The 25,193-nt window shown below is 31.3% G+C and overlaps 1 protein-coding gene across 1 annotated transcript in view; it reads left to right on the plus strand.

Moving 5' to 3' along the window:
• Positions 1–7,168: 7,168 nt before the first annotated feature.
• Positions 7,169–25,193, plus strand: part of LOC132747555 (guanine nucleotide exchange factor DBS-like) — a gene marked incomplete at its 3' end in the record, with an annotated part of 72,617 nt that continues 54,592 nt past the window's right edge. The window contains 1 exon segment of the mRNA XM_060736965.1: positions 7,169–7,202. Coding sequence (XP_060592948.1) covers positions 7,169–7,202 — 34 coding nt within the window.

Consider the following 25,193-nt stretch of genomic DNA (forward strand, 5'->3'; position numbering starts at 1 on the left):
TTGATTGTTAATGTTATTTTATTTCATTCTTGTTAAAAATTAAAATTGATTAAGATTGAAAAAAGAAGGACAAATATACACTCATGAGTGTAAGTGTTCAGGAGTATACATGAAGTTCAGGATTTTCAGACTCATAAAAACAATACTTTTCTTTTGAAAACTACAGAAAAATTGCTAAATTCAGGATTTTCAGGACTTCTAAAATTTCCATCTTTCACCCATGCACTGTTTTTCAATACAGGAGATAAACAAAGATTGAATGAGACTCGTTAATTACTAAAGTAATATATTGAAAAGAACTACTGAAAAAGACAGAAACTCCGTTTATAATAAGGCCATCCTTAAAAAAATGTTTGTTTGCAGTAACGCGACCGACTCACAAAATTTGCCCCTACTCAAAATTTTTTTTCATGGTCTGGATAAAAAATTTATTTTTTTGGAATCAGAAAATTATGCCTTGTGCTTTGTTTTCGTTCTTTTAAAGGTTAATAGAAGAAATAAAATGTAGGTCTTATTAAATTAGAATTCAGTTATCAATTTATTAATTGTTACCAGATTATCAAAGCATATATTGTCCAGCATTTTGAAGTTCCATGTTTATTTAGGAGTATAGTTCAATAATAAAAAAAAAATCGACCTACTTACCCACCTTGAAAATTCTGGGTCGGGTTACTGCAAACAAACATTTTTTTATGGATGGCCTAAGAGAAGATGGTCAAATGATTAATTTGTATTTCTAACTTGACTTTATTGCTAATTATAAAACTGTATAAATGCCATTTGAGCTCACTATAAATCTGTGGGTATGCATGTTCACTTACCGGAAATCCTGGCCAAATGTTTTAGATAGACTTTATTTGCTCTGAGATAAAAACTGCATGTTAAGTGTAAAGGATTTTTAGTCCCCTAGACTTTAGATTTACCGTCCGTCCGTCTGTCTGTCCGTCATTCCGTCTGTCTGTTCGTCCGTCCACAAAACTGGATCCCACTATAACTCAAAAAGTACTGAAAATATTTTTATGAAACTTGATATATGGATAGATGGCAGTATGGAGATTATGCACGTCTTATTTTTTCTTCCTATGTTGAAAATTCTGGTTGCTATGGCAACAAATAGACTGAAAATATGGCAAATTTTACACATAACCTGGATCCAGTGATAACGCAAAATGTACTGAAAATATTTTTATGAAACTTGATATATGGATAGATGGCAGTATGGAGATTATGCACATCTTTTTCTTTTCTTCCTATGTTGAAAATTCTGGTTGCTATGGCAACAAATAGACTGAAAATATGGCAAATTTTACACATAACCTGGAACTAGTGATAACGCAAAAAGTATTGAAAATATTTTTATGAAACTTAAAATATGGTTAGATGGCAGACTGGAGATTATGCACATCCTTTTCCTTTCTTCCTATGTTGAAAATTCTGGTTACTATGGCAACAAATAGACTGAATTTCAAGATTTTTTATTCTAGTTTTTACGTTTTTTCACTATAAGTTCTTTATTTCTCTAGGTATTTTCTTCAAACTTTAAATATAAGTTTCTAGTCATCAACCACATCATATGTGACAAGGTTTACAACTCTAGCACAAAAATTATCAGAATTTCCACCCTTGAACTTAAAATTTTCATGAAAAAAATATTATTTTTTAATAACTTCTTTTTTCTGAATGTATCTACTTCAAACTTCATATATATGTTTCTTATTATCACTCAACATTTGTGAGAAAGTTCAATACTCTAGCAAGACTATTTCCAGAATTATGCCCCTTTTGAACTTAGACTTTTTTCGAGAAATTGGTAATTTTTACTCCAACTGCTTCAATCATTATAGGATTTTCTTCAAACTCCCACATCATAATAATATGACAAGGTTTATAAATCTAGCATTCATATTTCCAGAATTATCTTCTCCTTAAACTTTGAATTTTTCTTATTCGTTCTTTTAACTTTCTTTTACTTCAAATTCAAAATAAACATTCATTATCAATACCTTCATTACTAATTGTTCTTTGTTACACTCACATCATGTATGACGTCTTGCATCTTTATTTCAAGAGTTATCTCCTTTTTAAGAATTTTGCTTTTAAAAAGGTTATATTTTGATAACAGGGATGTTTAAAAAAATAACTTTAGAGTGTCCTTCAGTCGTCTGTCTGTCTGTACATAAAAACTGTTTCCTGTGATCACTTTTAAAGAACTTTTTCAACAAATTTACTTAAAATAGAAACATAAGTGAATGGCCAATGGCCCTTCATGTTGCTGGGGTTCTAACCAGTAGGGGACTTATGGATTGCTTGCAATACTATGATAATTGCTTGTTTATTATCAAATGCCTAAAACTCAGCAAGAAATTGTCTGAAGTCTTGTCAAAGTATTCATCTACAGAGTTTTATTATAGTTTGATCATTGCAACAGTCAGATCTGTTCCTGGAGCTTACAAGTACTAAGCAATGAGTGTAAAGATCCTTGCTCTAAGAAATAATTGCTTGCCTCAATTAGGAATTGAACCAATGCAACCATAAACTACAAGGTCACTAAACCCAAGTTCAAGGTTACAATTATAGGTCAAGTAAAAAAAGTCCACATTTCATACCTACATGTACTCCATAACTTCTAATCTAATGGAATTTTTTCAAAATTACCTGTCACAAATGATTACCACCATAAACAACCAGGGTGCCAGACTCTCCTAAGGTCAAAGGTCATACATAAGAAGTCCACGTTTTTAATCTGCTCCATATCATTAAAACTGCTTAAATTCTTGAATTATTTGGCAGTAAATGATCACCATGGAGACACTATTTGCAGGTGCAACATTTCTGTCATGACTCCTAAGGTCAAGGTCGCACAATTATAAAAAGTTCGGATTTTGTTTTCTCTCATAAATTTTTAAATACTGAAAAGTTTTTAAAATTACTTATCACAAATGATTAACATTATGAGATGATGTGCAGAGCTCATAACCAGGTTGCTTCTTCCAGTTAAGGTCATGTTCATACTTAAAGGTAAACTATTTGAATTGCACTATTGTTTTGATATAACTTGACACAAAAAATCACAATGATGACATGATGTGCAGAAGTCAACAACCAGGTCATTATCCCAAAGTCACAGAACTTTACAGGTGAGATGTTATAAATGTCCACTCTGTTTATTCTTAAGTATTAAAAAGGTTTTGAAATTATTAAGCAAAGGTGATGACCACTAATACAATAGGCAGAATGCAACTTCCAAAAACCAAGGTTTAATTTTAAAAGAGGCTGGACCAAATAATTATCACAATGACACTATATGCTTACAATGTGCATATAGTGCAACAGTGTTTGTTTCAACAACATTTAGTACAAAACCTTCTATATTAAGTATCTTGTTTGGACCTTGGATGGTGTTTAAGATCATTGAACTTTAGAACTGTTATTTAACTAGATTATCCTCCCTTATGCACTTACATAAGGCTGCCCTAAATTGCATTTTAATAAAACATTCTCTAAAAAGTTCCAATTAGTTTAAAAGGTATTGTTTGCATAAGCATCATGGTAATGGTGTCACAATTACTCGATTAGGTAACTAAAATAGATTAAACTTGGACAAGGATATTCAGGCTGGCGATTTAGGGTCATCATGACGCCCTTGGTTAAAATTTTGTTTTAACCAGTTCAGAATATTCACCAGTGTCCTTTAATCACCCAATGATTTGATGATCCAAAGTTTGTTTCACGCATGATTTATCTCCTATATTATGAATGTACTGTTTGACCTTTATATAATGCTCTATTCTGTTCAACTGCTCATTTTGTGTACTTAGATGTTAGTGTTTATAAATATATAGATATAGATTATGTAATGAAAGCTGAAGGCTTGTTTAAATCATGATTGAATATATATTCTCTTTCTGAAACTAAGCAGTATTGGTGTAGTTTATAGAAACCCAAATAGTTTTCTTCTAACCTACAACCCCTGGTAAAAAAGACAATTAACCTAACAACTACACTAGTTCGAAATAAAAGAAGCAGATAATACCAACAGGATAATAGCTAATATATAACTCACAAGGTAATTTTATATCTTTATCTAATGTTCACAACTCATTTTTAAATGGTGATGTCCCAGTTTTTAAATTAATAATAAAACCAGACATACTGGTATACTTTTTCTTCCGTATCAAATACTTATAGTTCTCTCCCTAATCGTTTGAATTACAATTTAGGTAAATTGTTCATACCATTTAAAACCTAATATTTTTGTTAAGCAGAATATTTCATCTTAATTCTGTAAAATCTAAATGCGCGGCATTCGTCTTTTTGGTAGTTGTAATTCTTTTTGTACGTTTTTAATACTTTGGTTAGTTTTATATATTTCTTGTAATTGAATAATTGTCAACGTAACCCCTGACCTCCGACCTGGATATTCACACCCACCTGTCAAACCACCGATAAACACTTTTAGATGTTAAAATTAAAATTGTTCGAATCAAAACAAAATATTATCAAGCAACGACATAAGATACACGTTTAAGAAACATTTTATTGACTCAAGAAACATTATATCTGAAACAGTTACCTGCAATTATCACCTGTCACAGGTATTCGCGATTTGACAGGTTCATTAGGTCACCGGAAGCTGAGAGATGTTCCTGTTTGAATTCCATAGAGGAAAGTAAACAGACGGAACCAAGTAACAAAATTGTTGGAATTAGGAAGGATTTTATGCTCGGGTGTTTTCAGGTAAGCTGTTAGGTGTGTTTTTTATTGTTAATTCATATTTGAGAACTGATGACATTTGCTTGACAGATCATACTGTTAAGAAAAGTTTGTTTGAATTATTCTGTTATTTGTAAAAGTAGATTTTGACTGTTTCAGTTCTAAGGCCATTTATAGTTTCTTTGTCATCATACCTGTGCATGATGACGTGATGTCTGTAGCTGTAAATAATCTAGGAAATAAGATCATGTTAACAGGTTAAGGACAGTTTCGAATTGTTGACAATTAAATTTAATAATGGCGATCTCTTGGATAATAGACCCCTCTGTGAATTTGAGGAGTAAAACTTGTATATATATATATATATACAAAAACTTAAAGAAAATGGAATGAACCTTATGTATACTCCTGGTTTATACCCTGGGGTCTGTTACAGGATATAGCCATAATAATCACAGCCTCATATCAAGGCGATGCTTAATTATTAGGGGTCTTGAGGGGTTAAGTGTCTTCATAATTTGAGGGATGAAGTGTCTTGTTCTCACGTATTCTATGTGTATACAGAAATAACAGAATCATTATATTTTTTCACTGGTAAACCTTTAATTTGCTGAATTTATGTAATAGATTTGTCATTCTTTGATTTGGATCAGTCTGTATGAAAATTAAGGAATTTCAATATCAATATACCATAATTTAGCTACATTTTGTATCATAGTTTGGGGACCTTTCTGTTGAAAATGTGTCAGACTCGATCAGCTATCAGACCAATATAATTCAAAATCTTCACTTACGGTATGCCATAAACCTGTAAAGCCTAAAATATGGACAAAATGAGCTTTGAGTTGAAAGAGTACAAGACTTTTTAATTGGTTTACTAAAGAGAAGTGACCTTATAATTAAGGTGAATACCTCTCAACCAGGGATATTTTATGTGACTTCAACTCTAGTCCTCATAATGACATCAGTGCTGATTAGTTTTAGAGGGTGTTTCAAATAATGTGCAAACTTAAAAATAAGCTAAAATAAACAGTAAAACTGAAAGAGGATAATATTATACAGAATTCATTTTTAGTTTGATTTTGTTGGAATTAGATATAAGCTTTTAGACACACTCTCAAATCTGTTCCTCGGGAACCAACCTTTAGTGAGAAATGAGTGAATCTTGCTCAAGAAAACAGTCCAACATTTCAGCCACCCGCCCATGCCACCAATAAGTGTTAAAACATCACTGTGTTGTCATCACCTCTATAGTTTAAGTATTATTATCATTATACATTTGTATTCTGAATACTTTAACCATACTTGCACTTATGGCATGTGTACAAAAACCTGAAAATAATTTCCTTTGAATGATTGATTACTTCCATTTATTTTCTTTTATTTCAAATTAATGCGCCCCTCTTCTAATAGGCAATCCTCTACCACATTTTCTATAACATTTACTGTTACATTCATTGTGTATTTAATTTACTGGAAAGCACAGTTTGTAAAAATAAAGTAAAATCTTAAAGTGTATAATACTGTTTAGACACATAACTTCTTATAAAGCTCACTATATGAAGAATCACAGTTTAATATGGTATTTTACAATGTTTAGACATGAAAATTATACATTCATATGTCTATAATAGGCAATATAACGCCTTTGACATAATTTTTGTGCTTGTTATCAGCACAGAAAGAAAAAGTGCTGATAATGAATACAGGTCTGTTGATACATTTATGAGTATTGGGAAAGTGTCAAAACCTTTGTTAAAATTTCAAAGAGTTAGGATTAAGCTTGGAAAGTGTCACGTCCAATTTTAAAAGATAAATACTGCAAAATCATTATTAATTGTCGGGAACTAATTTTCGTAGTTTTCATGTCAAAACAGTAGAATATAGGAGCATCCATGTTCTATGAACACAAAATAGGAATAGGTAGTTTTGATGTCAAATAATCTTAATATTTTCCATTTCAGCTTGAATTAATGTTTTCAGTAGAAATCCCTGCCTTGGAATTTTAATTAATACACAACAGTTTAAGTTATTTATTTTCAAAATCACTAGATATTGTACATTCTAATTTCATATAGCTTGAAGTTGGTTGAATATAGTTAAATAGTACTGTAATAATCAGAAGCAGTGTCATAAATAGTTTATCAAGAGTAAACAGTATTTTATCAGCGCAATATTAAAGCCTCGGGAAGTGATCAATATGTATCACATCAAGTCATGTCTATTTATAGCAACATTATCTGGTTTAGGAAAAAAATAGAGGTTTCCCCTGTCTTTTATTTTTCCTGCTTATTACTATTTAAGGTAATATATGGAAGGGGAAATTCATTTACCTGTACTTTATTTTAGAATCAGAAATACAATTCGATTTTAAACATTAAAGATCTTTCCATGTTAAAATTGTTGGAACCTATTTTATGTATGCAGGTATAGAAGTAATCAGCTTGAAACAAAAATGTGCTCAGTAAAAATGAATGAGAATACACTAGGTATGATCATTATGTTGAGGATGAAACAAAAACAATGTTAATTTAATCAAATAGTTGCAGAATGTAATTATGTATATCAGTGTGTTTTTCCTTTCAATGTATTTTTCCTTATTTAGAAATTTAAATTTCCTTTTTATATCAGGGAATCGGACCAGATCCCTGAATAGCTAAAGTAAAAAAAAGCAACTTATGCTACAAAATAGTGCCGTAAAATTTCTTAACATCTTAGAAATACATAATCAGGCTGTTGTCATGATCCCCATGCTCTTGAGATTACCTAATTTCATATGTCTTAAAGCAGCATGCCTCCAGATTTATGCTTATTTTCACGAAAAAATTCATAAAAATTATTAAAATTAATGTATTTTAAAATAAACTATTGTGAAGTGACCTAATAGGAAGCAATTTACACATTACAAATAACACTCATTATCAAAATGAGGTCATTATATATATATTCAAAAATAGCCTTTACTGCATAGTAAGCCAGTTGAAATGTAGTTAAAAATACTGTAAAATCAATCAATAATCGCACACAATATGACTGTAAATTATTACTTAAATCTAGCATCTTTTTACTTTTCCTAAAATCTTTGTACAATTTTTTCTGGTTTGATTTTATTGAAATATTTTGGCTTATCTGGAGATATGCAGCTTTAAAAGTTCCCCGATAGGGCATAAAAAACTCATTGCTGATGTGCATATCCATGTAATTACTCAATAATTATATTCCTCATAAATCAGCTATTGGTGATTCCCACAAAATACAACACAGTCAAGGTGTAATAATTATACATGTATATATTTACAATACTTTCATAAACCACTTGAATGATAACTTTATTGATCATAGAAAAGTTTACCTTGATTTTACTTTGATTACTAATTGACCAACAAAACAGGTAAAGCTAATTGTGAGTCATAAAGGTGGTCTGACATAATAACTATTTTATATCAATGTGACACATTGAATATATAATAAAGGTCCAGTAACTCTAGGGGAAAATTAAATGAGAATATTTGTTTAGATGAAGTTGATTCATTGAAGACTCTACAGTGTAATAATATACAAAAAAAGCTTGGATTATCAATTTTAGTACATTAAATTGCCATGTGCCAATTGTTGTGTGGTGAGAAAGTTTATTTATTGTTTTCTTAAATCTATTATTGTGTATAAAATTCCTATACATTTAAATACAGATCAAACTATTCCCCCCCAATTTGTTTGTTAATTTTACTTTTTACCAATGAAATTGATAAGATGGTTTTGAGAGTGAGATATATTCTGTATCTTTCACTGTATATGTCTCAGATAATTTCACTAAGCTTTTTCATTAAAATATACATGCATATTCTGTCATATAAAAATTGTATATATTTTGTATTTTTATTAAATTTTCTCATCAATTAGGAAAATCTTACACCCTTGCAGAAACCATGATTCCAGTGTACGTGTGTGTGTTGGGGGAGGGGTGTCAGACTTTGAGAGTTCCCTTTCCCTTGTTAATACTGCTATTCTGTCACATATGGTTTTACATTTTCATGAAGGTTTGATAAAAAAAATATTATGCAATTACGGTATTTTGTCTGAGTTATGTAAACCCCATGTTAATATTCCCATTGTGGTTTTAAAATTGCATGTACATTTTATAAAATGAATGAATTAAATTAAAGAATGGGATAAATAAAACAAATATGATAAAAATTATATAATTTACATGAAAATTATTATATAATATTACATATATTAATGAAAACGTTTTGTTTTTTTTAAGTATGAATAATATAATTATGTAAATTCATCACATGGTTAAAAGTGTAGTATTACTGAACTGTTCAGTTAAAATGTTATACAATTTTTTAACTGAAATACATATGAGCCACGTCACGACAAAACCAACATAATGGGTTTGCGACCAGCATGGATCAAGACCAGCCTGCGCATCCGCGCAGTCTGATCAGGATCCATACTGTTAATTCGCTGTCAGTTTCTTTACTTGTAATAGGGTCTGTAAGCGAACAGCATGGATCCTGATCAGACTGCGCGGATGCACAGGCTGGTCTGGATCCATGCTGGTCGCAAACCCATTATGTTGGTTTTGTCATGACACGGCTCATTTTATTCACACACATTTTCTTCCTGGTAGAGTTAAAACTGCACTTGACTGAGATCTTGTACTTGACAGAGTTTATCTTTGCTAAATAAAGAGCCAAAATCTGGTGTATATAATCAATAGATAAAAGTGTATGTTTGTATAAAGAAACACAAATACTTGGAATAAAATTTTAATGATTTTTTATAGACTTGAAGGATTTATATCTTTTTTCACTTTCTATCATGCAATATAAACCAAGTAGCATCAACGACTTGCCAATATAAGTTATATACATGTATATATAGTCAAATGGAATTTAGATTCTATTCATATGAAATCTCGAAAGAATTAATTTTCTTTTTTATTTCAATTATTACTAACATTTAGCCACACTCATTACTGTAATGTGTTGAAATATTGAAACAATTGGACCTTTTCTACAAATCTTGTAGGATTTGTGGTTTTAAGTTATATGAAACTATGAGTCATGTATGGCAACAGTTTGCATGCAAATAAGACACCTTTTTGTAATTGATGCATTATAGTAACATGATGTTTTGATGTTAGTTTTATTTTTCATATGCAAGATAATTTGTGAATGTTGATTATATTGTCTTATAATTCTTTTGGGTGAAATAACTAGGGGTGTCACGTTTATCGGTTTAAACGGGTACAGTTGGTTTTTAGCTAAAAATTGATTAGAAAATTCAATAACCGGTAATCCGAGGTAACAGAATTTCACTACAGGGCGGAAAAGTTTTAAATTGATTCTAAACATTACCTTAGTTTTTTTATGACAGGATATGACAATTGTTTGTTTTTTAGTTGTACTCAACAATGTATATTTACCAATCTTATCGAATATGGTACGACCCTTAGGGACCCTAGCGGAAAATTATAGTTTCTCTATATTCGGATATGTATTGTTATCTTTTTGAGTACAACAAAAAATGAACAAAATGTCATATCTTGTCATTAAGAAACAAAGTTAATGTTGAAAATCTAAGGATTTTATTAGTATGGTTGGTTAAACGTTTAACACGTTTATTACGTCACTGTTTAAACAGTTAACATTTTTTCTAACTGTGACACCCCTAGAAACGACAGAGACATATTTTGCAAGAATTCATTCCAAATATCACCATGAGAAAAAAAGTAACGGAAAAGTATTTGAAATTTTTATAGTATATTTTGCCAGTAACAGGTTTCCAACCATTTTAGTGATGCTGGAGTCATGGACTGACCATTCCTACAAATACTATTTTAATAATTTTGAGCATCAGGGACCTGTCTTATCTATGGTAGTAATTGTCCTGTTTGATGGTACGGTCAATAGTCATCATAAGTTGATTGTACAGTTTTGGCAGTGTCATTATCAAAGGTCAAAGATTTCTTTTATCAAGAACACCTGATGATAAGATGCTGTTTGCTATCAGTTTCTCTACTTGTAAAAGGATTTGTAAGCCAACAGCATGGATCCTGATCAGACTACACAGATGCGCAGGCTCAGGTCTGGATCCATGCTGGTCACAAAACACACTATGTTTGTTTTGTCATGACACGGCTCAATTTTTGTTTATGATTATATATTTTTGGTGGTGTTCTGTTACCGTAGTGCTGGTTTGGCCTTGAACCTACCACCACATGTGTATAAGACAGATAAATTATCCCTGTCAGGATAGCACAGAAGTATACATAGTATACATGATAAAGTTAAAATTCAGAGAGGAAAATGATTAAAAAATAAATGCATTTCACATTAATGCATTCATCCGCTTAGATCTGACTAGAATATATTTATCTAAAAAAATAATGAACTAGAGTGATGTAATATAAAATGATAATAGATTGTAATATAATGTCATAATGTAAAGGATCAAATCAGTAATTTAGTCTTAATTGAAAAGAATGGTTACAATTATATTAATTTTCTTCCTTGTTTCCTGTTGTGGGGTATTTAGTTTTATTTGAAGCTGTTTTGAAATTAAAGTTAATTATACTGTAGTTTCATTGCAAGATTTTGTGGTTGTGAGCAAAATGGGGTATTATATTATACTCTAACAGAAGCAGTAAATTTGTATTTTCAGATAAATAATTTTCCTTTATGTTTTCATGTGTATGGAATGCATCAGTTACCGGTATTTTATTTTCAAAAAAATTAATGTAAAACAGTTACTGTACTTTACAAATTACCACTGATTTCTGTACATACCTTCGATCAGACTCTTTTTTTATAGAGATAAGAAAAGGGGACGTAACTCTAACAGACTTGATCAAGTTTGTGTTTTATGTGATCTCTGGAATCAATAGGGATGACTGCTTGCCTGCGCCTGTTTGGTAATTATTGATGACGTCGTACTCAGACATGAAAGGAAAGCTGTACTGAGCCGATAGATGGCTGCTAGCGTTTATTGGAATTTGAATATGATCGTAACACTGACAAACAGCTATACTGATAACGTTATACAACCTTGATTTTTGTTCATGTTTTCACATCGGTTAAATTTCCTATTAATGTTTGTTTTGTTTTTTTCCATTCGGTGAAATTATGTCTTGTCTTTAATGGTTAGTTTCGATTTCTCTGAAGTGATGTGTTCAATCGACGGGAAGTTGTGGAATAGAGGATAGATATTCACTTATACAGCCATGGATGTTTATGTAGGCTTGTTTTGTCAATAACTTTGATACTTAAAAGGATTAAAACATGAAGAAGTGTGTGTGTTTTTCATGGTGATTTTAAGGTGGAGAGAAAAGTAAATTTTGATGTATAAGTGACAACCAATGTCTTGTAATTGGAAGAGATAGTGGTCTTAAAAAGGTTAAAGTTTGGAAAATGGTTTAGGTATTCCAAGCAGGTATTTTTAGTAAAGATTTTACCCAAATATGTATGTGATAGGTTCTGTAGATAATATTATGTTGAATTAAGTAAAAAAATTAAGCTAGCATTAGTTTTATGAAATAGTAAGTATTTTGTCATGAATGATTAATTATGACTTTATTATGGTTTACCATAGAATTATAAGTTAGTATAAATATTAGTAGTTGATATAGTATTGTTGTTGAGCATGAATCTTAAGTTCATAATGCTAGTTGATGTCCATGAAATTTCATTCAAAGTTGACAAATAAATATAATTATGTGAGTGCACCTGCTTTATAAATTGGTATAGTCCAGGAACATCATCATTTATGAATTATATGTGTGTAATTTGTCTGTAAATTTAAGGTTTTGGAAAGTGACCATTATTGTTCTTTCATATCTAACCATACAAATTTGTGTGTGTATATGTATATAAGTTGACCATTAATTAAACATCCTTTTAGTATGAAATGGTACATATAGTTGACCATGACATTGATACCTAAAACTAAATGCTGAATTGTTTGTAATTGACAATGGATGTGACAAAATAGGCGATGACTTTAATCTAATGTTGTTCAATAACTTGACCATTGAACCTGTTTGGTGTCCTTAAAATATAAAATGATGTGAATAATTCAATAATATGGAATAAGATAATGTTGTTCACTCTTAACATGATTGTGGCATGTAGATAATGATGCTATAGTTGCCCATGAATTTGACTCCTATATGTAAATAATGATGTTCATAGTTTCCCATGAATTTGACTCCTACATGTAAATAATAATGTTCATTATAGTTGGCCATGAATTTGACCCCTACATGTAAATAATGATCTTAATAGTTTCCAATGAATTGGACTCCTATATGTAAATAATGATGTTCATTATAGTTGTCCACGAATTTGACTCCTACATGTAAATAATGATGTTCATTAAAGTTGGCCATGAATTTGACACCTACATGTAGATAATGATGTTCATTATAGTTGCCCATGAATTTGACTCCTACATGTAAATAATGATGTTCATTATAGTTGGCCATGAATTTGACTCCTACATGTAAATAATGATGTTCATTAAAGTTGGCCATGAATTTGACACCTACATGTAGATAATGATGTTCATTATAGTTGCCAGTGAATTTGACTCCTACATGTAAATAATGATGTTCATTATAGTTGGCCTTGAATTTGACTCCTACATGTAGATAATGATGTTCATTATAGTTGGCCTTGAATTTGACTCCTACATGTAAATAATGATCTTTATAGTTGGCCATGAATTTGACTCCTACATGTAGATTATGATGTTCATTATAGTTGCCCATGAATTTGACTCCTACATGTAAATAATGATCTTTATAGTTGCCCATGAATTTGACTCCTACATGTAAATAATGATGTTCATTATAGTTGGCCATGAATTTGACTCCTACATGTAGATAATGATGTTTATAGTTGCCCATGAATTTGACTCCTTCATCTAGATAATAACGTTATAGTTGCCCATGAATTTAATTCCTACATAAATATTTATAGTTAATAATGATTTATAGTTGGCCATGAATTTGTCTGCTACATGTAAATAATAATGTTGTAGTTGGCCATGAATTTAACTAAGCTCCTACATAAATAATGATATTTATAGTTGGACATGACTTTGACTCCTTCATGTAGATAATGATGTTCATTATAGTTGGCCATGAATTTGACTCCTACATGTAAATAATGATGTTCATTATAGTTGCCCATGAATTTGACTCCTACATGTAAATAATGATGTTCATTATAGTTGCCCATGAATTTGACTCCTACATGTAAATAATGATGTTCATTATAGTTGGCCATGAATTTGACTCCTACATGTAAATAATGATCTTTATAGTTTCCCATGAATTTGACTCCTACATGTAAATAATGATGTTTATAGTTGGCCATTAATATGACTCCTACATCTAGATAATGATGTTTATAGTTGGCCATGAATTTGACTCCTACATGTAAATAATGATGTTTATAGTTGGCCATGAATTTGACTCCTACATCTAGATAATTATGTTTATAGTTGGCCATGAATTTGACTCCTACATGTAAATAATGATGTTGATAGTTGCCCATGAATTTGATTCCTACATGTTAATAATGATGTTCATAATCGTTGCCCATGAATTTGATTCCTACATGTAAATAATGATGTTTATAGTTGCCCACGAATTTGACTCCTACATGTAAATAATGATATTTATAGTTGCCCATGACTTTGACTCCTTCATGTTGATAATGATGTTGATAGTTGACCTTGACTACTTCATGTAGATAGTTGGCCATTAGTTAAACACAATTGACTTTGAATTGCAAATATATCTACTAGTAATTCTTTATATATGTAGTCAGTTCTTATTGTTAATAAAGTGACCACAACTTTTTCAATGACTATTGCTTTGATACTTATAATGATTGCCATGAATTATATTTCTTTTCGAAGATCATTTACATTTTCATGATTTTGTCTTGTCTTGGCTGGAATAATTAGATAAATAGGATCATGACATTATTTAGAAATTTGACCATGAATTTGTCTCATGTAACTTTCTTATTAACAATGACTATGTCTTATTTGCAAAGGATTTATTTGAACCATGAATTTGTTATATATGTAGTCAGAGACCTGTACCACAACATTGTTTCTCTTCTATTTTTTTTAAAGGACCATGATTTTTAAATGTAGTTTTCTATGCAGCCTGACTTTTCATTAGGACCATCACACAAATGACATCACTTTACAGTAATATTCATCTGTTCAGCTGCCTTGATCAAAGAATATTCAGTAAATTATGCAAATTATAATTCTTTGTTTAATTAGGTGTAATGACTTTAATATTAATAATAATTATACTGACATTCAAGCTTATATTGGTATAGCATTCCTAAATGTCTCAATTTATACTTATACAGTTCACTTTTAACATGTCAACATAGACAGAATCGATCCAGTGACCGATGGAGACAAAGATGGGGGAGGGGGGGGGCGGTAGTGGGAGGGGGACACACATTCATGCCATCTTATTATGGTCAACTTTGTTCAATATTCAGTCACTGTATATAAAAAAACAATTACGGATGCCAATGCACTCAGATATTTAGCATGGTAAGTAAGAACACAAGAAACAGAGAAAAAACAAGTGATGGTCTCTCAACCATTTGAATGAATTGATTTTACCAGGCAGATCAGGCAATGCATGTTTGTGAATGAACCAAAACAAAGTCATATTGGAAAGTATACATGCTGGCTTATTGGATTTTTCTGCTGACTTTAAAAACAGTCGACTGCTCTGAATGTCATGTGCATTTGTTTTTTTTTTGTTTTTTTTCCTGGAATGCACAAGTGAAGGTCACACTGATTGTTGTTGATTTTTTCAGCCCATTGCAAAATCTTGTAAATGATACAACAGTGTTGAAAAAAAATTATAGATAAAAAAGTTTATTTGTATAGTTTTTTTACCAGTTATCAAAATTTTATACATACAGTCATTTTTATTACCTCATACTGTTTTTGTAATGGGAATTTCTTAATGGCCAATATAGGAGTTACAATATTCTTGCTGTTAGTTCAAGTGTACCATGTGACTTAAAATCTTGTACTGTAACATTAAGGTAACACTCACTCTACTTTTCCACACAAAAAAAATTCTGAAAAATATAAACCTTTTTAAACAGTATTTGTTTGGGGTAATAAAATAAATAAGACATGGGTTTGTCAGTGTTACAACAGAAATATCCTCCCTAGTGAAAAATACTGTTACCCTCAACTTTATAATTCCTTGGGCAACAGATTTTTTCCTCAAGATGATATTTTTACTGTTACTCACAAACTTTTGTGTTATATTTATGTAATACATTCAGGTACATGTAGTTAGAAGTTTTGTTTTGGAAAACCTGAGTAATCACCAATTTTTTCTAAAACAAACTTTACTGATAATACCATTGATAGCATTTTGATAATACAATTTTTTTTATTTGGCTAAATGTTATAATAAAGTAGCATTTTGAAAATATTTTTCCCACATTGCACATTAATTTATTGTTTATAAAAACAGCTTATTATAAACAAATTGTTTGTTGATCAATATTGTTCTGAATGTTACAAGATTAAATGTCAATGCTGGAGCTAGGGAAGAAGTTTTAAATGACTTTTTTTCCCCCATATTTAAAGGACCATAATGCCCCACAAATGCTTTGATTTCAAAACCTTTTATTTTTGGTGTTCTGTTACAGTTTTAAAAAATACTCACTAGCCAATCATCTAAATCCTTTGCTTCTGTTGCATTTTTGGCAATTAGTACATTAATAATGATTTAGTATTTTGTAAGGAAGTCAAACTACTAGTTGTTAACAAAATTTGCTAATTTTTGTCGAGCCACTTGCGGTCGCCACTTTTGGCGTATAGTTTAGTGTATGTGCGTCTGTGTGTAATCGTCCGATCAGTGTCTCTCCGGATTTGTCTGGTCTATATCTTGCTCATTCCTTGAAGGATTAAAAAATAATTTGGTACAAATGTTCATTATGATAGGGTAGTGTGTCGCACACAAAACCAAGGTCCGCCATTCAAAGGTCAAGGTCACACTTGGGGGTCAGGGCAAAACCTGTGTCCGTAGTGTCACTTCCACATGCATGGAGGGATTTTAATATAACTCTTGTCAAATGTTCTCCATAGTGAGTCAAAGTGTCGCCCAAAAGATTCAGGTTTCTGTGGTAAAGGTCAAGGTCACACTTAGGGGTCAAAGGTCAAATAACAAAATAAAACATTCATTTGCGAGTATAACTTCTATATACATGGATGGATTTTAATATAACTTAGCACAAATATTCTCCATGTTGAGTTGAGTTGTCGCAAAATGAAGGTCAAGGTCACAAGAGGTCAAAGGTCAAATAAAAATACTAAATTCTGTTTGTTGGCGCTGTTTCTTGCTCATTCCTTGAAGGATTACAAAATAATTTGGTACAAATGTTCACCATGATGGGGTGGTGTGTCATATGCAAAACCAAGGTCACCAGGTCAAAGGTCAGAGTCATCTAAGATGATGCAATGTTAAGATTTTGCACATCACACATATGTACACATCTCTCCTTAATCTGAAGCTTATAGGTTCGGTTTGGGTTAAGACGAGGGGGCTTGACATTTTGTCTGTGGGCATGCCTTGTATGACAATAATTTCATATTCACCATTACTTTATCAAGCTGATAAAGCATCTAAATTGCTCTAAAACCATTATTTAAATGTTATGAAACTCGTGTTTGCTCATTGTTAAGAATGAAAATTATAATTTGTTACTGATTTAAAATTAGATGTGCCTTAAAGTGATTATGTCAAAAAATAATAAATAGTTGGCAAATGTACTTGACAGTGAGTGCATGTTAAACCTGGTACCAATCCATATTTATTCAAATAATTCCATACCGTATTCAAGTATAATTTAAAAGTGCATGTTTTTGTAACTTGGGGTTTTAATTTGTTACATTATACACTATAAGTTAAATTTCTTACATTATACTATAAGAATGTCCCATTGTAGACAAGCTTGGCCAGACATCTATATCACCAATCACCAGAATAGAAGATTGAATAATGTTGCTATCAATGATGGTCGTAGAATTTTCCACGATTTTTATATGTCTTTAGGGAAACTGATTATAATCTAGCCTATGTGCTTGGTTGCTTTGTAAGGACGGTTCTATACGTAAGTGGTACACTATTTAATGTTTCTTTACCATGATGATTGATCTCGGAAGTGGCCCAAAAAAGTGGCGTTGTCATGGAAATAGTTTTGTAAGAAATGAATGTTTGGTCATTCATGTAATGATGGATTAGATTGCAATTTTGATAAATGGAAAACTGTTTTTTCTTGTTTGCTGTTTGTTTTTCTTTTGTTGGAAGATTTCTTGTTTAGTGTGTTCTTTCTTGGAAAGCTCTTTGCTTAAATATTTATCTTCTTGAAACGTATCTTCTTGAAACTTTTTTTTTTTGGAAAAAATATGTTTATTTTGCTTATAATGCCCCAAAAAGGAATGTTTTCAATTACTTCTTGATTTTTTTTCTTGCTACAAATTATCCTTAACTACTATTGCATGACTAAAGAAGAACATACTTAAGTTTTTCATTCATTTTACAAAAAATATATACAAGAAATGAAAATGTTTTATATTATGACATATTGATAAAAGGAAGACCAAAGACCTGTCCCATTCATTAATTTATTCTTAAGCAGGCACCCAAGTAGAAGAACTGACCTTTTATATCACTTAGCTTGCTGGCAACAGCTTGTTCTACCAATGTGACCACTGTGCTGACCAAGATCTGAGCTGGCACATCCATCGTTCCTTCTGATCATATATTGCATTATTCACAATTATCAGTCACAACTTAATTTGAAATTTTCACCTTTTAATGATTAATGGTTTCCTCCAAATTGAAAGATTGTAATGCCCATTTAAGATATTTAGCACGGTAAGCATAAAGTTTGATAGCTTCCTCACAGAGCAAAAATACAAAGTCCCTGGTGGGTTTCGAACCCACAGTAGTAAAGGGCAAGTGGTTTGAAATCAGCGATCTCTGAGCTAAGATGGCTGTCCTGAAGTAAACCTTATAATCTTTATACAAAGGTGGTCTTAATATTAAGGTCATGTTGTTTAATGACATGTTTAAAGGCAATTTTAAACATTTGATATTTTCTTCTGCCAAAATTTATTGTTCTTGCATATACCTTCACGCATTAAACTATTTTTATATTTTTTTGTATGATTTAAAGAAGAAGTTATTTGAGAATTCCATCAAAATTTTGTTTTTCTTGAATTAATATCAGACAGATTTGGGGAGAAATCATTGTGGATGGAAAATTGCTGAGATAAAACTGGTCTTACTGGAGACATGTTTTATCGATCTCTGCCAAACATTGACCCCCCACCCCCCCCCCCACCCCCCCCCCCTCTTCCATCTGCTTGCATTCTATGAAAGTCTCTAGTCATTTTTCAAGTCTATGTTTTTATTGTTTTAGTAATTGTTTTTTGTGGAAATCTTTGTGTTGCCCAGTCAAAATTAATTGAATTCATATTTGTTTATTTGTTTTGCAATACCAATATTTCTCTGCAAATGATGTCCGTAACTATAAAACTCTGGTACTAAGTAGTTTTGATAAATGGATAGTTGATAATGTCAGGATAAATCTGGCAGTATATATATCCCATGTCAGATCTGATATTATTTGTAAGTATTTTATGTTTAAGAACTTTCAGCTGTAATTTCCGATGGGTTTTGATGGGTTTTCTCTTGAAGTATTGTAGGGATTTAAACAAGTAGTACTTTGATTTCTTTTACAATGACAATTGGGTTAGTTAGAATGGCACTTTAGGATGAATATATGCAAATCTTTTTTTTGGTGTTTTATTTTTGAAGAACATTTTGGCGTGCATTTAAAAGTTGAGTTTGGACTGCAGTATATGTTTAATGTATAGGATAGGTCATAAAAAGAATAAGCAGTATCTTCTTCTTTTCATTTAGTTTTTTTTTGTTTCAGTACTGGCAATTAAAGATTGCTGTCTGAGTTGAAGCTCAAGTTTTACTCTCTAGCTATAATTTATTGTAATTTTGACAGAACATTATTTTGACGGTTGAGGTGAAATGTTTTGCAATTTCGAATGTTTAGGTGAAATGTATTGCAGTTTTGAATGTTGAGGTGAAATGTTTTGCAATTTCGAATGTTTAGGTAAAATGTATTGCAGTTTTGAATGTTGAGATGGTATGTGTTGCAGTTTTGAATGTTGAGATGGAATGTGTTGCAGTTTTGAATGTTGAGATGGAATGTATTGCAGTTTTGAATGTTGAGATGGAATGTATTGCAGTTTTTAATGTTGAGATGGAAGGTGTTGCAGTTTTGAATGTTAAGATGGAATGTATTGCAGTTTTGAATGTTGAGATGGAAGGTGTTGCAGTTTTGAATGTTGAGATGGAAGGTGTTGCAGTTTTGAATGTTGAGATGGAATGTTTTGCAATTTCAAATGTTTAGGTGAAATGTATTGCAGTTTTGAATGTTGAGTTAAAATGTTGCAGTTTTGAATGTTGATATGGAAGGTGTTGCAGTTTTGGATGTTGAGATTGAAGGTGTTGCAGTTTTGAATGTTGAGATGGAATGTGTTGCAGTTTTGAATGTTGATATGGAAGGTGTTGCAGTTTTGGATGTTGAGATTGAAGGTGTTGCAGTTTTGAATGTTGATATGGAAGGTGTTGCAGTTTTGGATGTTGAGATTGAAGGTGTTGCAGTTTTGAATGTTGAGATGGAATGTGTTGCAGTTTTGGATGTTGAGATTGAAGGTGTTGCAGTTTTGAATGTTGAGATGGAAGGTGTTGCAGTTTTGAATAATGAGATGGAATGTTGTTGCAGTTTTGAATGTTGAGATGGAAGGCGTTGCAGTTTTGAATAATGAGATGGAATGTGTTGCAGTTTTGAATGTTGAGATGGAAGGTGTTGCAGTTTTGAATAATGAGATGGAATGTGTTGCAGTTTTGAATGTTGAGATGGAAGGTGTTGCAGTTTTGAATAATGAGATGGAATGTGTTGCAGTTTTGATTGTTGAGATGGAAGGTGTTGCAGTTTTGAATAATGAGATGGAATGTGTTGCAGTTTTGAATGTTGAGATGGAAGGTGTTGCAGTTTTGAATAATGAGATGGAATGTGTTGCAGTTTTGCCAGCTGAGGTGAAATGTAATGTAGTTTTTACTTTTTGTGGTTTCTAATTAATAGCTGTTTTAACTGTAAAAATTGAGTATTAGCAATTTTGACTGTTGAGGTAGGTGCAATAGATTGTTATTTTATGACAGCTGAGGTTTTACTAGCAGTTTAGACTTTTGTCCTAATTTTTTATTCTTGAAAATATTGTAGTTTTAATTAATTGTTAAGGGGTTGTTTCTTGGTGTAGCATAGGTTGAAAACATAGTTGTTAAATTGAATTTCAGGCTTGTTAGTTTTGTCTGTTGAGATGAAATTGTTTTAACTTTCACTGTTGAAATATTTAATAGTAAGAAAACCTTGTGTCTCTAGTAGTATTTGTAAGTATATATGAAATTCTTCCAAATTTTATATTATTTGCATTTATTTTGTACCTCTGAAGAAAGGAGCAGATAGATAAATATAAAATAAAGTTTAGTTAATTGACAATATAAGTAAAATCATGCTGCAGAATATTAAACATTTAACCGAAGGAGTAAAGTATAACAGCAGTAACATGTATTAGATTTGTTTAAAAATCATGGCAAGATTTGTACATGGTGTCCTTTATTTAAACGTCTGAATTAACTGGAATATCTCTAAAAATGTGACAATCAGCAATGTGCACAAGTGGAAACCGGCCCCATAGAGTTCGAGGTCAGAGATATAGTGGTCTAGAGGCATGTAAAATTGAAAAAGAGATTGAGAATTTTGTTGAAAATTTCAAGAAAAAAGGCTCGGCACTAGATCAGCCACTGTCGCTAGAACGACCACCAAGTTTAGAATCGTGCAGTTCATCTTTATCTAGGTCATCAAGACCGTCAAGTTCACTATACTCGTCTGATTACACTGACGAGAGTCCGGAGAAAACCGGTTACTTGATGCCAGAAATAGTTCGGAGATATCGATACAGTAACAACAACAACAAGTGATTCTGACGCTGGCGAGGAGGATTTTAGGAGACTTTTGTTAGCATATAAAGACAGTAAGAAACACACTGGCGTTCATGCGTCTGGCCATGCGTCAAATTCAAGCTTACATACATCAGGTCGCAGGTCAAATGTAGACTCAATAACAAGCTCAAATACAGAAGGTCCAGATGGATATGCAGGTAATTAGCATGATAGAAGGATTTGGTTTCCATTGCATATTGTCACGTTTATTTTATAATTATGACCGAAAAAAATGATTTGTTGTCTCACAAAACAAATTTAACAGCAATGCAAGTTCAGTCAAGGTATCTCAACTCTGTTTTGTTTCTGAAAGAAAAAAAACAAGGACTGGTTAATGATAAAATTATAGAATTTGATTGCAGTAAATCTAGGTAGGTACAGCTTTAATCTGTAAATGGTGTACCAGGGGTATACAGTGATTGGAAAAATGTCAAAAATATTTTCACTGAGTATTTTAAGAGACTAATACTTATTTTAAAAAAAGAAGGAAGGGTTTCTTTCTTGGTAGTTTTTAGGTGATATTTACATGTACGATTGTTATACCAGTATGGTACAATGTAGCTAAACTATTTTTTCAACAATTTTTATTGTACGCCCCTCATTTATATATGTATAAGATACATGTATGTATATGTAAGACATGTAAGATATGATTGAAAATTTGATGTTTATAACTTATTTGATAATATTATTCAGAATTTTAATTAAAATGTATTGATCGGAAGCCATTTTGAGGTAACAGATTGGTTAGTTATTATCGCCATGTTTTTGTCTGAAACTGAAACACCAGCTGTCACATTATCTACATGAACAAATCATAACTAACTGGGGACACAGAAGTTCTAAACGATTTTGTTCTGCTATGGTGTTATTGGAGACATTCTTTATGGAAAAAAATATGTTCTTGGGAAGTAATAAGGTTTAATGAATCAAAATCCGTTTAATACGGCTAAAGGAAAGAAATTGTGCGAGTTAATATATTTTGTATTTAGTTTATTTAAAGAAGTGCAAGAATTCTTAAAGAAACAAATGTTTCAACAGGACCTTGATGCTTTTATGTTTCAAGGGGGGATGTTTGGGTTTAACAAAAAACAAAATGAATAGTATTTTAAGGGTTTGGTGCAAAACTGATGTATCTTATTCTTTATCTTTATGTGATAATGGAGTTACAACCGTTTAGCCCCAATTTGCTTCAGAGACTCTCTCTCAGAATATAATATTATGTACATGTATGTTAAGATTGTTCTGTTTTTGGGAATAATGATAAAATAAATCAGTGTAATTATGATTCTTGCTAGCTCTGCTGTTCTAATTTTTACAGATGGTATTAAACGGTATGCCAATAATTCATTTTGAAATAATGGAGAAAAAATTTAACAGTTGAGATATTAATTTGATTATATAACACATTTTATCAGTTGTATGTGGCTGTTTCTCAAGTAGGTTTACAAAGTTGTTATTCTAAAAACTCCTGTTAGACATGTAAATTATTAAGTTTGCCACTTATTATGTTTTTACTGCTAAATTCCTGAGATTGATAGGTCAATTTTTAAATTAAAGTGGAAATGCAGATGTTAAGAAATTTTGCTTCAACTGCAAGTTTGTATACATTCTGATAGCTTTAAGGTGTATAAATGACAAAAAATTATACAATTTTCATTTCTAATCAGTATTATTGACGGCCCAGTTGTGATTTATTGAAAAAAAAAAACTGAGTTGATATGTCAAAGAAAATAGCTAAATAGTTATGTTAAGAAATTTTCAAGGTATAATATGTCAGGGAAAACATTCATGATCAGAAAGATTGACCATAGATTGTCAACACTCAAAAATATCATCTTAAGCAGTGCAAATCTGTTCAGTTATACCTTAATTCCCAGATATATACCTAAATTCTGGAATTTCCAAAGATAAATAAATTAAAGTCCTCTAATTTCCAGATACCATTAACAAATTGAAAGATAAAGATAAAGTTAATGGTTTGCCTACATAGACTGAAAGGTACAGTCCAGAAGTTGTCAAAGCTCTAAAAGTAGAATCATGATTCAACATTTAAATTGGAAAATTAAGAATATCGTATAATCTTACATCAGATTTTTATAATTGCTGGATGCATTCCCCTAATGAGAACACAATATCAATACTTGATATCACAACAGTACTTTTAAAGTGAACTTTTAAATTAAAAAAACAAGGAAGATTGGTGTTATTTTTCCTTGTTAATGTAAAATGTAACATTATGATCATAATCTGTTCAGTTTTGTTTAATAAAACTAGGTCTTGTATAAAATATAAAGCCGGAAGTAGGATACATAATTATTGTACATTGTAAACTTGTTAAGTTTTAATTAACATCCTTATACTTTGTTTGAAAGCAATTAATGTCACCAGATTATATCCCAGGAAAAAACCTTGTAAGCTCTGTCGAGAAGAAAATTGATTAATATTATTTAAAACTTGGTCAGAACTTTTATCAGAACATAATGAAACTAGAACTGACTGATGAGAAATAGAATAATAATAATATTACAACTTTTATCCATTTATCCATTATTTCAAAACTTTGTTTCCTCGTCTACAGATTGATATTTAGTAAATTCCCAGGATATTAAGAAATTATTTGACATTTAGTATGTTCTTTCCCAGTATGCCATTATAATCTTTAATTTCATCAGAAAGAGAGAGAGAAAAATTATTCTCATAATAGAAGCATGTGCAAATTAGTAATAGACGAAATTATTCTAGAACTATTGTTAGAAACAAAGCCTATACAGTGTTGACACGGAAGTTAAATTGAAGCGATTTGCTTCACATGAAATAATTATGCCAAGTAATTATATACTGAAATACATGCTTATATAACCATCATTACAATATGGTGGCTGATTTGTTACACTATTGGGTGTTGCAGTGCCGCTAGCGACAACACAACAAACATCATTATTGCCTTTTCGTCCTGTCTTGTTGCTGCAAATGCACCACAAAGTTTGTTATCATGTGATGCGCTTTCTCCATGGCACCCTGTCGCTTGGCTTATATCAAAGGGTTGGCTTCTTATCGTGCTGTGACATGGCTTGTTGTCGAGCATCAAACGCAAATTCTTCCATTTGAGCAACGCAACAATAATAACACGCCACAAGACAACATGCTGTTTGGTGTGTTTTGCTTGCGACAGGACGAAAAGACAACAAGGCGATAATGTGCTTTGCGTGTTGTAGCGACATCGCAACGCACAAAAGTGTAACAAATCAGTCAACATAATACAACATTAAGATTATTTAGTCTTTTAACATTATGAATAATAGGACAACCACTTAAA

The sequence above is a fragment of the Ruditapes philippinarum genome, unplaced genomic scaffold, assembly GCF_026571515.1.
Source record: "Ruditapes philippinarum isolate M1 unplaced genomic scaffold, ASM2657151v2 ctg2618_1_1_1_1, whole genome shotgun sequence".
In the NCBI taxonomy this organism is placed as follows: Eukaryota; Metazoa; Mollusca; class Bivalvia; order Venerida; family Veneridae; genus Ruditapes; species Ruditapes philippinarum.